This window comes from Phalacrocorax aristotelis, chromosome 4 (assembly GCF_949628215.1).
Source record: "Phalacrocorax aristotelis chromosome 4, bGulAri2.1, whole genome shotgun sequence".
Lineage (NCBI taxonomy): Eukaryota > Metazoa > Chordata > Aves > Suliformes > Phalacrocoracidae > Phalacrocorax > Phalacrocorax aristotelis.
The window spans coordinates 15,026,041-15,039,397 of NC_134279.1; the positions used below are offsets into that span (position 1 = coordinate 15,026,041).

The window sequence follows — 13,357 nt, forward strand, 5'->3', positions numbered from 1 at the left end:
CTGCTTTTTTTCTGCACATACTTACCCATTCTTTTTCACAGCCACTCACAGAGGCAGTGTGTGTGCTCTTAATTCTGCAGTATTTAGAGGTTTTATTCCCTCTCCTGATGGGCTTAATATGTTAAAGATATATTGATGTCATTAATGTTGATATTAATCATTAATTATATGGGTGGTAATGTATCTGTATCTTCAAATATCAATAATAGATTAAGGTGACTGCTGTTGATTCATTTTTTTTCCTTTGATCGCAATGTTAGGGATCTTTTGACAATAGTAGCCTGCTCTTTGAGTCCTGCTAAGGTCTGCCTTGCCTTCAGACTAAAGTTTTGAGGATCCTTGGACACAGCCATGCAGTCTGTACCCCACACCAGAGAGATTGCATGGATTACCTGTGCTTCTGGCTTCAATGTGAGCTGAAAGCTTAAAATTGAACAGTGATGATAGAAGCACTGTTTAGACACAGCATGTTTCATAACAGTAGGATTTGCTTCTCTGACGCTCATGCCAAAGGAGAAGAACAATTTGAAAGACAACTGAGCTTAAATAACAGATGTGTATATATAGGCAAAATCATGTTAAGTTAGTTGTTCTACTCTAAAGTTCCTCTTCGCATTTCCAGTCCTGTTCAATGAGTTGACAAATATCTTGTGTCTTGTGACAGGTCCATATTTATTCTCTCGGTATGGCACTCTTTTGGGGAGCTGACCATGAAGTTCCTCAAAGTCAGGTAAGTTTAGATTTGGTTTTGTTTAATATTGCAACTTCAGAGTTGATAGTGTGACTGAATCTGCAACTGAGTTAACTTGGCAGGGTGTCATAATGAGACACTGAAGAGTAAAATTTCTTTCCTGTACTTGAAGCTTTTTCCTGTGGAGTGTGTGAGGGTGGTGGTGGTGCTGTCTTGCAGAAAGAAGGTGCTGATACTACATTTATGTTAGTTTCCATGAAGATATATCTGTGCTAGTCTATCCTGTGTTGCAGGCTGAAAGACAACAGTTTAAGCTGCTGACAAAGGAGAAAACGATTTGTTTTGGTTTAGGCTTATATAAAAAGAAATATTTAAATAACATTGTTGCTTTACACATAATAAAGCAACTTGTTCTCTGTGCTGCCATAACTTCTGTGAGTTTGGACATGGCACATACAGGTACTTACATTACACAATGGCCAAGAAAAGGGTATGAATTGTTTGGAACAGGGAGTAGACTCTTGCTATTGACTTGTCAGTCAGTGCAGACACAGTTGCAGACTGCCTACAGCTGAGTGTTATTGCTCAGTGGGGGCTATTTCACACACCCAGCAGAACTCCTAGACTGTCTTTCCAAAACTGACTGAAGATGTGATTAATCATCTTCTTGGGTGCTCCTTCCCACCCCCAATTAAACTTCTAGAAGTCGGTATCTAAAAGAGTGAAATAAGATTAAATGCATCCAAAAAATCACTTAATGATGGACTTACAGTTGCAGGATTTGGCAGGGCATTGTGCAACTCAAGGAGACAAGCTATTTTTGTTTAGTATCTGTGTTCAGTCCTACTAGTCGGTGTTATGTGTAAGGGTAAGGAAGGAAATTTTGAAAGGCTCTTTGGCAATTTGTGTTCAGTTCCTAATATTTTATTTAACAGAGTTGGTAGTTGGGTTCTCAGTCGTACTGATTTGGAAGTAGCTGCCTGAATGCAAAAGTCAGAAAATTTGAAGCTATGATTGTTTTAGGGATGCTTATTTGCAATGCCTACTGTGCCTGTTCCAAAAGCCCCAGTATTCTCTTAGACCACTATCCCCTTTCTTTGCTGTCCTGCAGTGTAGGAGGTAAAAGGAACAGTATTCAGGAGTAATGGGAGAGTGACTTAAGCTAGGTAGAGGTAGGTGTTGAGCAGGAAGTAGGCATGAATTTCAGTCTCCTCTTTCTTTGTTTCTTCCTTTGGTATTAGATTGTAGCAACAGTTTCACAGTAATGCAGTGGGAAGGAGTGATCTACCTTTTGATATAACAACATTTTTTCCAAGACAGGGTGAGGTATGGATGGAAAAAAGGTGGGAGCAGAAGTCTGGAATTTACCTTTGGGATGTCTCTGTCCTGTGGAGATAGTAGAGGCAAAAGGACAGTCTGTGTATGGCATTACTTATAACTTTTAAGTGTGAATTTGCACGTGCAGATTTTTTTTTTTTTTCCTCTATCATATTTGCCTGCCTGTGTCGGTTAATGAGCTGCTTCTCTGCTGGGAGTATAGTTGCACACAAGAGTGATTTTCACGATTAGTTAGAAGTGCTGAACAGATAGATGGCAAAAGTCTATGTTAATTAAATCAGGGTGGTCTAGAATACTTTTTTCACAGTACAGTTTGAGTGCTAATACATGGAAGACTGGAAGATTGTAATGGTTTGAAGTACTCTGTCATGCAAAAATCACAACAATGCTTGTAACTTCATGGGTAACCACACACTTTGAGAGTTGTGGATCGGAAAGCTCAAGTCCCAAGTGCCTGCAGCATCTAAGAACAAGTGTTGTTGCTGAATATTGCATACCCTGAGGAGTGATATTCCATGAACAGTGTGCTGGATTAACTGACTGAGTAGAAGAGATTTAAATTAGATTGTTCTTAACTGTTTGGGTGTTGTTCTGCAACTATGAAACCCTGCTTCCTTAATAAATAGCTTTGCTGGGTTTTTTTTATTCCTTACTTGTTGTTGATATTGTTTGATGTCACTGGACTTCAGAAATGCTAACACAGCTGCTGCAGAATATTGTTGAGGTGAGGAGCCGTAGAAGATGAGTGTAGCAGACAGAGGGTTACAAAATGATCGTAGTGAGGATTGAGTTTTATGCTTGTGACTGGCAGAATGTTCAAGAACAAAGAAATTTTCCTCTGAACCTTTTCACTAGTCCTGAAACCCTTGAGAAGGGAAAGCATTGGTATCCTGACCTTACAGGTCGGGCAGCTTGTTTGGACCAGATTGTTATAGACTAGGAGTCAAATCTAGATACTGAACGCCTGTCTCCTGATCTGCAGCAGCTATTTTTTCACCACCTAGATGGTGACTTTCAAATTGGCACTCAGATAATATAGGCAGTAAGTCTCATTAATAGTTACTTCACTGTGTTGAATGTCTTTGGTTCCTGTGTGTACCACAAGTCACTATTAAAAATTATTTTCCTATTCCTCCTGTTTCTGTTTGTCACTAGCCAATCAAACTTGGAGATCATCTCAACAGCATACTTCTTGGCATGTGCGAGGATGTCATTTATGCCCGTGTATCTGTACGGACTGTTCTGGATGCTTGCAGTGCCCACATAAGGAACAGTAATTGTGCGCCTTCTTTTTCGTATGTGAAACAGTTGGTCAGACTGGTTCTGGGAAGCCTGTCTGGGGTAAGTCTGTGTCAGCATTTGAGGAATAATAGAGATGAGCAGGAAGAGAGTAAAGGTGCTAATTCAGAGTCACTCTGTAGTCATTCTTCCTCTTGTTTTGCTATGTTGCAATTTTGATAAGGGTGAGTGTTGAAAGGAGAGAATTGCCTCTCTCCCCTTGTAACAGTTTGTGCACCTGACAATTCCTTCTGGAATATGCATTTACGACTGCTGTTTCTGAGGAAGATAATTTTGAGAAATGTTTGTCTTCAGTGAAAAAAAAGTTGGGGAAAACGGGAGAACAAAAGGGTGAGCCTTAGACTTGTTGCTACTTGGAATGTTCCAGAAATTATTTCTCAGGATTTTATTTTTGGAAGTTCTGCTTGACTTTTGGGGAGTTGCTTGTTAACAGGAAGAGCAACAACTTAGGAGGTGTGCCAGTTCTCTTGCACTTCTGCTCAGCTCTTGGATTTGATAATTGTGGAGGACGTTACTGTCTAATGATGACAAATGCTTTAAACTGTTTTCAGAAGTGAAAGAAACTACATGAGCTCATCTTGCAAAGTTACTCTTCCTGACAGGCAACATCTCCCTTAACCTAAACCATTACAACATAATTTCAGAACAGTTAAATAATTTCAAGGCTCTGAGTAGAAATGAAGGCAATAAATTTTCAAGGTTGTTAGATTGTTCTCTGGCCAATACTTGCTTCTTTTGTGTTCTGTTTATAATTATAACAAATGCCGATTGGTTATTTATTGCTGGAATGATGGTGCCGAATTTTATCTGGCTTTATATCGTTGAAACTCCTGGGTTCTTATCTCATAGGGGTTATGCCAATGTAAAAATTGGTGTATGGAGAGCCAGCACTGTAATTGTAAGAAAAATGTTTGACTTGATAAGGTTTCCTTCTTTAAAAAAGTTGTTATGATCTAATTTTTAGATAGTTTCTTCATAAATCTGGTTTGGAAACGCTTGCGTGAGGTCAGAGATCCCTGCATTTGTCTAATATTTGTCAGCAGCTGATTGTGACAGGCCTTCAGAAGCAGTGCTGAGCCTGAGCCCCACAAAGTGTAGTCTAGTCTGTGAGGTTATGCCTATCAGTTGAGTGCTCCTTGCTGTAATGTCTTGAAGTTTCTTGTAGTTGCCAAGTGGAGCTAGTCTGTGATTCAGTGAAATAAAGGCCTACAAGGCCTTAATCAGTGAAACTATTAAAATAAAGATCCAAACCTTAAATTGGGCCATGAGCTATAGAAACAGCCACTGTGGAGAAGTGAGTCATTAGTCTCCAAGGTCTTAATGGCCCATTCTACTTAGCAAATTTTCTGCTTTTCCTCATCTTGTTCTTGTCAGCAGACTTTCAGAGGAAGTCTGAGGTTAGTGTGACAGACTAATCTAGACCAGCCTGCCAAAGACAGCAATAGTGGTCCCAAATTCATGTACTGAAATCCAGTGGAGAGCTGAATCTCGCAAGTGTGTTCCTGTCTCATATATCACGTTGATAATGAAGGAGCAGGACTACTGGCAGTTATCCAGTGCTGAAGTTTTGTTAATCTTCTAGATTTCCTCTGCCAGTAACCTTTCTAACCTAATTCCTAACATGTCGCTGCACTGGCTTTGCAAGAAGATAAGAACAAAATAGCCGAATAGAACGGAGTGTTGGCAGAACCAACAACATAGCTGTGCTACTGTGTTTTTGTGCACCTTAGCTAGCCATCACTGCTGTTTTTAATGTCTAGTGCTCTGTATGTGTGCTGGAATTTTTAAGTTAATAAGAAAAGCATATAAATTTTTTTTAGAACCATAGTACCACTTGCTATTCAAAGATCAGCATGCCTCCAACCTTGATCGGCCTTATCAAATGATAGAGAGGTCCTAGCTCTATAACTGGTCATTTGGTGGTCTGTGAAGCACAGCTGAGAGGTCCTGTTTGCATGTGTTCACTTTCCATGTTAGTATGTTTTGTAAAGGGTAATACAGCACAAGACTGATTCAATCTACTTAATGTTAATTGAGTTGCATTGTAACTGTGATGGATAGAAGGCTGCTTGATTTCTCCTTCCCGCCTTCCAGCTAAGCAACTGTCCAAGTTATGCTGGTTCTCACCATATCAAAAGATCTCACTAAAGATTCTTTGTCTTAGCAAATAAACTGCTCTTTGAATGATCGTACATCTGAAATAATTTGGGGGGGGAGGGGGGAAGAAGTAGGGATTAAAAAAAAAGTTAACAGTTAGTGGGAGTAGTTAAGCCTGACACACAAAAGGAATGTGCCTGAGGGGCTGAAAAGACTTGTCACAAATGCATGAGACTATACATGTGTAATAAGTTGTGTGAGGTATCAGCCTAAAACTATCAGGTACAAGATAGTTCTTTCTGTTACACAGAAAACTCATCAGGCTAATCACAAGTTCCAGTTATGTTGCAACCATGAAATATGGTTTTCGAGTGTTGCTGTGTCTCCGGTTTTCTGTAGGGGTAGAAGGTATTGAAATTACATGCTTGTGAACTTAATTTACACTTAGTGGAAAAAAAGTAGACCAAATATGTAGTAAAAATAATGCTTGGATTATTCAAATATGGATATTCTAGGGGATGTTCTCACTGATGAACCTGTTTTTATGAAAAAAGTTTGAACTTCCACTCTGAACTTGAACTTAACTGTTTGGTGCTGATTTATGTTGTGCATTTACATAACAGACACTTATTTCATACTAATGTGAGCTCTTTCAATATTTTACTTTGTGTTACTGCCTCTCTTGCAGGTGGATCAACTTTCTTGCAATGGAGATAGAAAATTGCAGCCAGACAGGAGCCAGGCTATTCGGGAGAGGCTGAGGGGAAAAGGACTTCCCACAGGTAAGTGCTTCATTGCAGTAAGGGTTATAGCAATAGATACAGCCCTGTGGAAGACCAAGTTTGGGTAGATTTTGCAGCCAAATAAATTGCATAGTGAAGGGCTTGCTTACAGTCACAAAACTCTGGTTCTGTGTCTAGCTAACTGTTGGTGATGATGACACGAGAATAATTGTTTCAAGAAAATACATGTCGTCTTCCAGTTCAATTGTGATGGTAGGAACAGGTGTTCAAGGTTCTTAGCCAAAAGTTGTGTTTCTGGAGAAAGGGAATCTTCAGCTGAAGGCAGGTCAGCTAGAATACCTAAGTGGTAGTGACTCAGGGTTTTTATCAGCCTCACATTATCTCTCTGCCTATTTATGACCTGTAAACTTGGTACAAAGTTATGCTGCTCATGTGCTTGAGTTGCTCCTCTATTTTTTAGTTTTGTGTCAAGCAACAGTGCAGTGAATTACAGATACCAAAATGATCCATGGAGTTGTTAGTGGCAACAGAAACTGCAAAAGTTACAAGTCTAGAAAGGCATTGGTGGTCTTCCTTTATTGATTCTTTCGAGCTGAGTCCTCAATTAGGCTACTTCTTGATATAAAAACCTTATGTCAGTGGTTGCCAGCCCTTCCAGTACAGCACTATGTGTTCAGGAACAATTTCTGGTGCAAGCTGTCTCTTTATTTTCTGGCAAAAATGCACTCTTCTGACTGCTTTCTCAGGGGCATGTTTTCTTATTGGCTTTTTCCCCCCCCTTCTTTTTTTATCCACAATATTTCTGTAGCAATAGGAAGATCTGTAGGAATGGAGAGTTTGGGACTGGATCAGTCTGGTTGACTGGATTTGTAAAGCATGTAATACCTTTCTCTTCTGAACTTCTTTAAGCTCTTAAACTGAATTCTTTCTCTGGTTCCCTTACAAAGGTTGTACCAAAAACTTATAGTTCTGATTGTTAAATTGTTAGTTTATTCCTTAACCTGATTCTTCCCCATTTCAAGTGTTGTCATATTCTCAGTTTCTTTATATACCTTTGTTCTTTTGCCAGTACTAATCTATTCCATATTCCTCCTGGGTTTTTTTCTTCTGTTTCCTCCCCTCCTTTCTGGTTTTTCTTTCCTCCTTTACGGTTTAGAACTTTGAGTACACTACCATTCAGCTACTACCTCAAGATTTGTCATTTCCATACCTTCTTTCCATCATCCAACTGCTTCTTACACCATGATCATCATCAAACTGTGTGTTTTGATAATGGTCAGAATATTCTTTTAAGTTTTCGAGACATAGCAGGGGTTGTCTTTAAAGTCTGTTCTCACTGCATTAGCAACCCTGATTATTCTTTTTCTTTGTTGTTTCGAGCTTTGTTTTCCCTAATACAACTGAACAGTCTTCTGCTGGTTCACTATTCATTTTCTTAGAAAATATTTTACTTTTTTTAAAATGTGTGGTTTGAGGGGAGGTTTTTTGTTCCTTTGTTTTCCTAGCCACAACTTCATTTAAGCTTTTTAGCATACACCCCACCCCCCGCCAAAGTAATGTTTGTCCCCAAAGTCTTCATCTGGTTTAGATTCTACTGAATTTTGGGGATTGATGTAGTAGTTCCAGCCAGTATCTCCATGGCTTTCTAGGCTCAGTATTAGGGTGAATAACATCCGTGTAATGTCTGAAACTTTCTCTGAGAGCTATGGCTTTAACTTAAAGGATATAGACTAGGTGATCTAATTACTGTTTTTCTACTGTGTCCTCTGACTTGAAAAAACCATCATAGCTAGAATATTCTTTCTTATCCTTGATATATTTTTTTTTAGTCGCTTAATATGTATGTCTTTGCTTCTGAGGTGGTTGAGAGGTGTTGCTTTTTATTTTAATTACTGAGAAGTTCAGTTATGATGCAGTGTGTGAATCTCTGAAGGGATGTGGAGCTGAATGTTTGTCTCGCTGCTTGTGTGCTCGCTTGCCTCTTCACTCTGCCTAGGATTTCCAGGGTGCGAAGCAGAACAGGTTCCCTGCAGTATGAACAAAAACCCCCACGTAACCAAATCAGCTCTAGCTGCTTTCAGTTCTACTTGGCATGTATATCGAGTTATGTATTTGAAAGTTAGTGAGGACCCAGTGAAATGAGTGTTTGATATTAATGAGAGACAGCTTACATTTGATTCAGGGTAATTTAATGCTTGGTTATCTCTTTGTTTGTAAAGGCATGCTGGTTTGGTAGTGCCAATTCTGTCAATAACAGCACAGATCAGCTGCCCTGGGGGTACAGCTTCTAGGTTTCTGGAAAAGTGAGGTGTGGAATGTAGTACTAATTATACCGATGATAATCTCATAGATTGGGGAGCCACAAGTAGAAGGCCAGGTGAGGGTTTAAGAAAAATAGTAATGGTAAAAGGAAAAAAAAAACAAACTGACCCCAAATGAAAAACCAACTCGGAAAAAGATAGTCCTTTTTTCCTCTCTTGACATGGTACTATGCTGCTGCTGCCTGTAGTTGAAATAAACACTTACTCAAATTGCAAAACAGCAAATACTTGGAAAGGTAGGAAGCTACCAGGCAGGATTATGGTTGAGTGAACTGTCTTTCTAATAAGTTAGAAATAAAACATCTAATAAGTTATGTCAGTCATCTTTTATCTAAATGTTTGGGTTTAACTTTCTCTAAGACACTTTGGTGCCTGGTTTAGCACTGGGACAGTTGGGGGGAAGAGGGAGGCTCACATAGGGACGTGTCTAATTTTACCAGCATATTTAAGGAAGTAAATTTGGTGAGCTGAAGTCTTTCCTGGAGAGGAGAGGGGACTTGTCTGATATTCACTGAGGTGAAGTTCTTTTGAGTCACTGTGAAAATCTTAAAGAATTTTCAACAAGTAGAATAGGTGGAGAAAAAAAGCAGTGTAGAGCTGAAGCATTCATTATGAACTTAAGAGTATCAGAATGTCACAATGAGTATCTAACTTAGAATAGCTAATAAATCATGCTAGGCTCATGAATATAGAGATGGTTTGGCAAGAGAGATGTGCTCCTAGTTGGAGACTAGCCAAATAATACCTTAGATATCTGCAGTCTTTGAAAAATGCGAAGATTTTTGCTTTAAGCCTTTGAAAGTCATTAATGTTAAGATCAGTTCTCCATGCTGTGGTCATCCAAAATTATAATTGCTGGGGCTTTATTATTGGCTTAGGACAAATGATTTGAAATATTTTTCTACTTCATGTGTTTAAATCAGATTTTTTGCTCTCCTTATATACCAACACTGGGTATTTTCAGCTATTCATTTCCATCTTTGTCCTGAAGATAATTATTAAATTAATAGGTTCATATTAATATTCTGTTCAATTAAATTTTTGTCTCTTTCATGACTCACTTCCTGTGGCCATCTTGGTGAATGAACTTTATGGCAGGGCTGACTGCAGAAGTAATTTATTCTAAATTAATATTACAGAATGTTTGCTTTTAGTCAAATCATACTCGGAACACAGTATTTAGGAACTTAGCCAGCAGAAATAGAAGTGGTGAAACCTGGTGTGAGTCATCTGAACCAATAAGTGTTGTTTAAGTTTTGTACTCAAAACACTTTAGACCTTAAGAGTCTTGACTTCCAGAATTATTTGTGGAAGTTGCTTGATAAAATTATTTTGGTGTGACAAAAGAGTAAGTAACTGTCAAGCTCTTCCAAACATCAAGCATGAATTAATTCACCATGTTACCCTTCGCCACAAGCAATGGCGCTAATCCTTCCAAAGGATGTGTATTCTATTTAAAAGGCAGTTGAAATCTTCATAATGTGTACCTGCCTGGCAGCCTGCTTCCCAGCCCTCTAGTAATTGAAAACCTGCACCTTGTGTGTTTATTTACAAAGTTCCAACTTATATTGATAAACTGTGAACACCAAGGGCAGACCTTTGCAGAGATATTTCATCTTTTAAAGGTATTTAGCTGACAGGTGTCTTGGCTTTGCTTTCCCTACCACAAGGGTCTCTGATTTTAACTTGTGCAATGTGATAGACTGTCCCAAGTTAACTGTAGTATTGTAACATACAAGGTTGTATTCTGCAAAATTCCGACCTTCATCTCTGTCAAAAGAATATATGCTACATGAATAAAGGCTTGAAATGAATTTAAAAGATCATTAAGGTTCACCTTAACTGTATGTAAACAGTTGGAAATACTACACAAAATTTTAGGTGTTGACAAACTCCTTGTTTAATTAGACTACATGTTTTGTGGGATGCAGCAAAAAAGGTAGGTGTTGTAAACTGAATAAAAGATTCTAAGGATAAGTGAAGTTGCTTTTCATTTTAACAAGAAATTCTAGTGTTTAGTTACCATTTTCTTCTACCCTTTTGCTTTTGATCCAGGGAAATTCATTGTGGATTATATTTTATTTCCTGATCTGGGTGAAAATGCAGCTTTTAGCCTATAAAGAAATTACTTGTAGCAGTGATCTCCACATGTGAACTGTAACAGCTTACTCACTTTCTTCCTAAATCCAAGCACACAGATTTAACTAATCCAAAAACACAGCACAAACTTAATTCCACTAACTTGAAAATCTTTCATCTGGAATATAATGGTTTGGGGTTTTTTTTCCTTCCTGTTTCTTCAGTACTAGAAAGAAAGAACTGCGTAGGTGGAGAAATAACTTCGAGAGTTCAGCAAAAACAAATAGAAGCCAGATGATTTATTGTTTTTTAAAAAAAAGTAAAATATTCTTTCACACTCCAGACCCTACACCTGTTTTCTACCAATAAATGTTTCTGTTTGCATTTAGTAGTACTGGTGGTTGGTGATGATAGAGATCTTTTAAGTATAGCTGCTACTGCATTACTGAGCTTCCAGCCTGGCAGTGTTGGAAGTGCTGTCACAGTGGTGCTGAGCACAAACTCAGAACTCTGAAGACAAAACAAGAATGCATGTGAAAATCAGTGAGGAAAGCAAACCAGAGATGTCAAATGCTGTCTCTGTGCAGAAAAGCAGCTGTATCGCTGAGCTTCTGGGTACGCAGAAATCCGAGAAGAAAATAGCTGGGTGGCCCTTTTGCCTACTTGGTTGAGAAAAGTACCCCAAAAAATTGGGCCATAAACCTGAGTGGGAAAGAGCACTGGTGCCAATGTCCTTTCTGCAGAGGTGCTGAGGAAGGGAAGAGGTAAAGCGTTGCATTTTTGAAGTGCTACTTGGCAAGGTTCACTACCACTAATGTGAACAAGATGCCTGGTTTCTGGAGCGGTTTGGTTTTTTTATAGAGGAGCCATGTCAGTCCAAAGCAGAATGTGAATTGTTATACCGCATTTATAGTTTGGCTATTGCTTACAGTGCTTTCAACAGTCCTTGTGTCCAGCTCATTTCTTCTTCACAAAGAATGCATTGTTTTAGGAGTACTTCCATCTGAAACTTGGATTTTCTCAACAATTTCAAAAAAGTAAAAGAAAGGAGGAGATGCCATTCCTAGCAGTCAACCCACAGACCACACCTGGCTCTGTCTTCTCTTTGGCTCTTAGCCTGCCCCAGAGGGATTGCAAACCCAAATCCTCCATCAGCTACCCACTCATATTTGAGAAACTAACCACACTGTCTTAGGATAAGGATTTTTCTGTCATTCTGTTTTCTTTACAAAGATGGTGTGGGAGATGGTTTTTAAACTCCTGTATAATAATTTCCTCTTTTCAGACCTTCCAGTCTGGCAATGATGGTATGTGCTTTCGTGCACATGTGGGCAATCTCTCTGACCTGCTCAGCCCTTGTGTCTTCCTCACACACACATCCACTCCCGTGTGTATGTATATATCTATAAGCTTTGCCAAAACGGAGCTGAAAAACGTATTCTGTTTTGTGCAAACAAAAGAAGGGGGCAATCAGAAAGACTTTAAAGCTTGAGCTGAATTTATTCAGTAAAAAACCAGATACAGTCTATGATGGCACTGACTGTGTTTGCACTTACATATATTTGATTAATTGCCTGTATGATCAAGCTGGTACACAAGTAATTGCAGACAGACTGAATTTAGTTACAACCAGATGGCAGCTCTCTTGCTTAGAGGAAAATGAACCAGATTACTGTCAGAGTGAGTAAAAGATGGTTTGTGAATGGCACGAGTCTCAAAGAGGGTGTAGCTGCATTCATAGCTGAAGACACCAAAGGAAGAAGGAAGCAGATCCATGGTCATTTAGCAAATGCAACATCTGCCGGTTCAAGGTGTGTGGAAAACGAAATTTTCTTTTTGGCACCACAAGGGAATTTCATTGTGAACTCCTGTTAATTGCTATTTTTATTGTATATATTCCCTCACTATATATTATAGTTTGGGATCATGCAATTACTATAATTGCATTTGAATTATTTACAGTAATTATAAATAATTGCACTAATGTAACATCAAGTAGAGGATAAACACCCAAGGGCAGTGGGTGGAATTAAGAATCCAGCTACTATTCAGGTGAGCATGAAGAGTTTAGTTCAGCAGAGAAGTAATTGGGGAAGGGGAAAGCATACCTTTTGAAGTTACTTACATGCTGTAGTATCTTAATTGCTAATGGCTTGTCCTATCACCCATCACTGACAAGTAGGGAAGCATTTCTCTGTCCTGTTATATTCTTGGGTAGCTGAAGCATGGAGTAGATCTATGTGGTCTCACCTGAGATACTTAATGTCTTTACTGGAGCCAAGATACTTTGGATAGGTCTCCAGAGTTTCCATAACAAATACAAGCCATTTTTTTTAAAGGAAGGTCATAACATAAATCCATTATAATTTAAAGATGTAAAAGTTCCATTAGGCAGTCAGGTTCCTTTTGATCATTAGCTGGATCTTTATTCTTCATATATAATCTTTTACTGATAGTTTTTTCCCTTCATTTTCCCACAGATTTCATCATAAAAGCTGGGGATAAAAAGTTGATGGATAAACTACCTATTGGCTTAATGAATTTGGACTTATGTATGCTGTTCATCTAAAAATACATGTATTAAAGATGGGCATATGATTCCAGTCTACTCTGTTCTGGAAGTGTACTGTTAGCTGAAAGCCAGACATATGAACCTTGTGCTGAAAGAGACTTACTGCAGTGAGTCATTTTTAAGACCCTTGGTCTAAGTAATGCTGAGGTAGTGTGTTGAGGAAGTCCGGGAAGAAAAAGTAAAAATACATTAACAGTTGATTTTGTGACTTACAAAG

At 38.7% G+C, this 13,357-nt stretch overlaps 1 protein-coding gene across 4 annotated transcripts in view; it reads left to right on the forward strand.

Moving 5' to 3' along the window:
• The window catches only part of PTPN13 (protein tyrosine phosphatase non-receptor type 13), a 134,871-nt gene that overhangs the window by 51,836 nt on the left and 69,678 nt on the right, over nucleotides 1-13,357 (forward strand). For all 4 annotated transcript variants that reach the window (XM_075090352.1, XM_075090348.1, XM_075090349.1 and 1 more), the window contains exons 5-7: nucleotides 665-730; nucleotides 3,185-3,370; nucleotides 6,114-6,207. In XM_075090352.1, coding sequence (XP_074946453.1) covers nucleotides 665-730; nucleotides 3,185-3,370; nucleotides 6,114-6,207 — 346 coding nt within the window. The remainder of the gene's footprint in view (nucleotides 1-664; nucleotides 731-3,184; nucleotides 3,371-6,113; nucleotides 6,208-13,357) is intronic.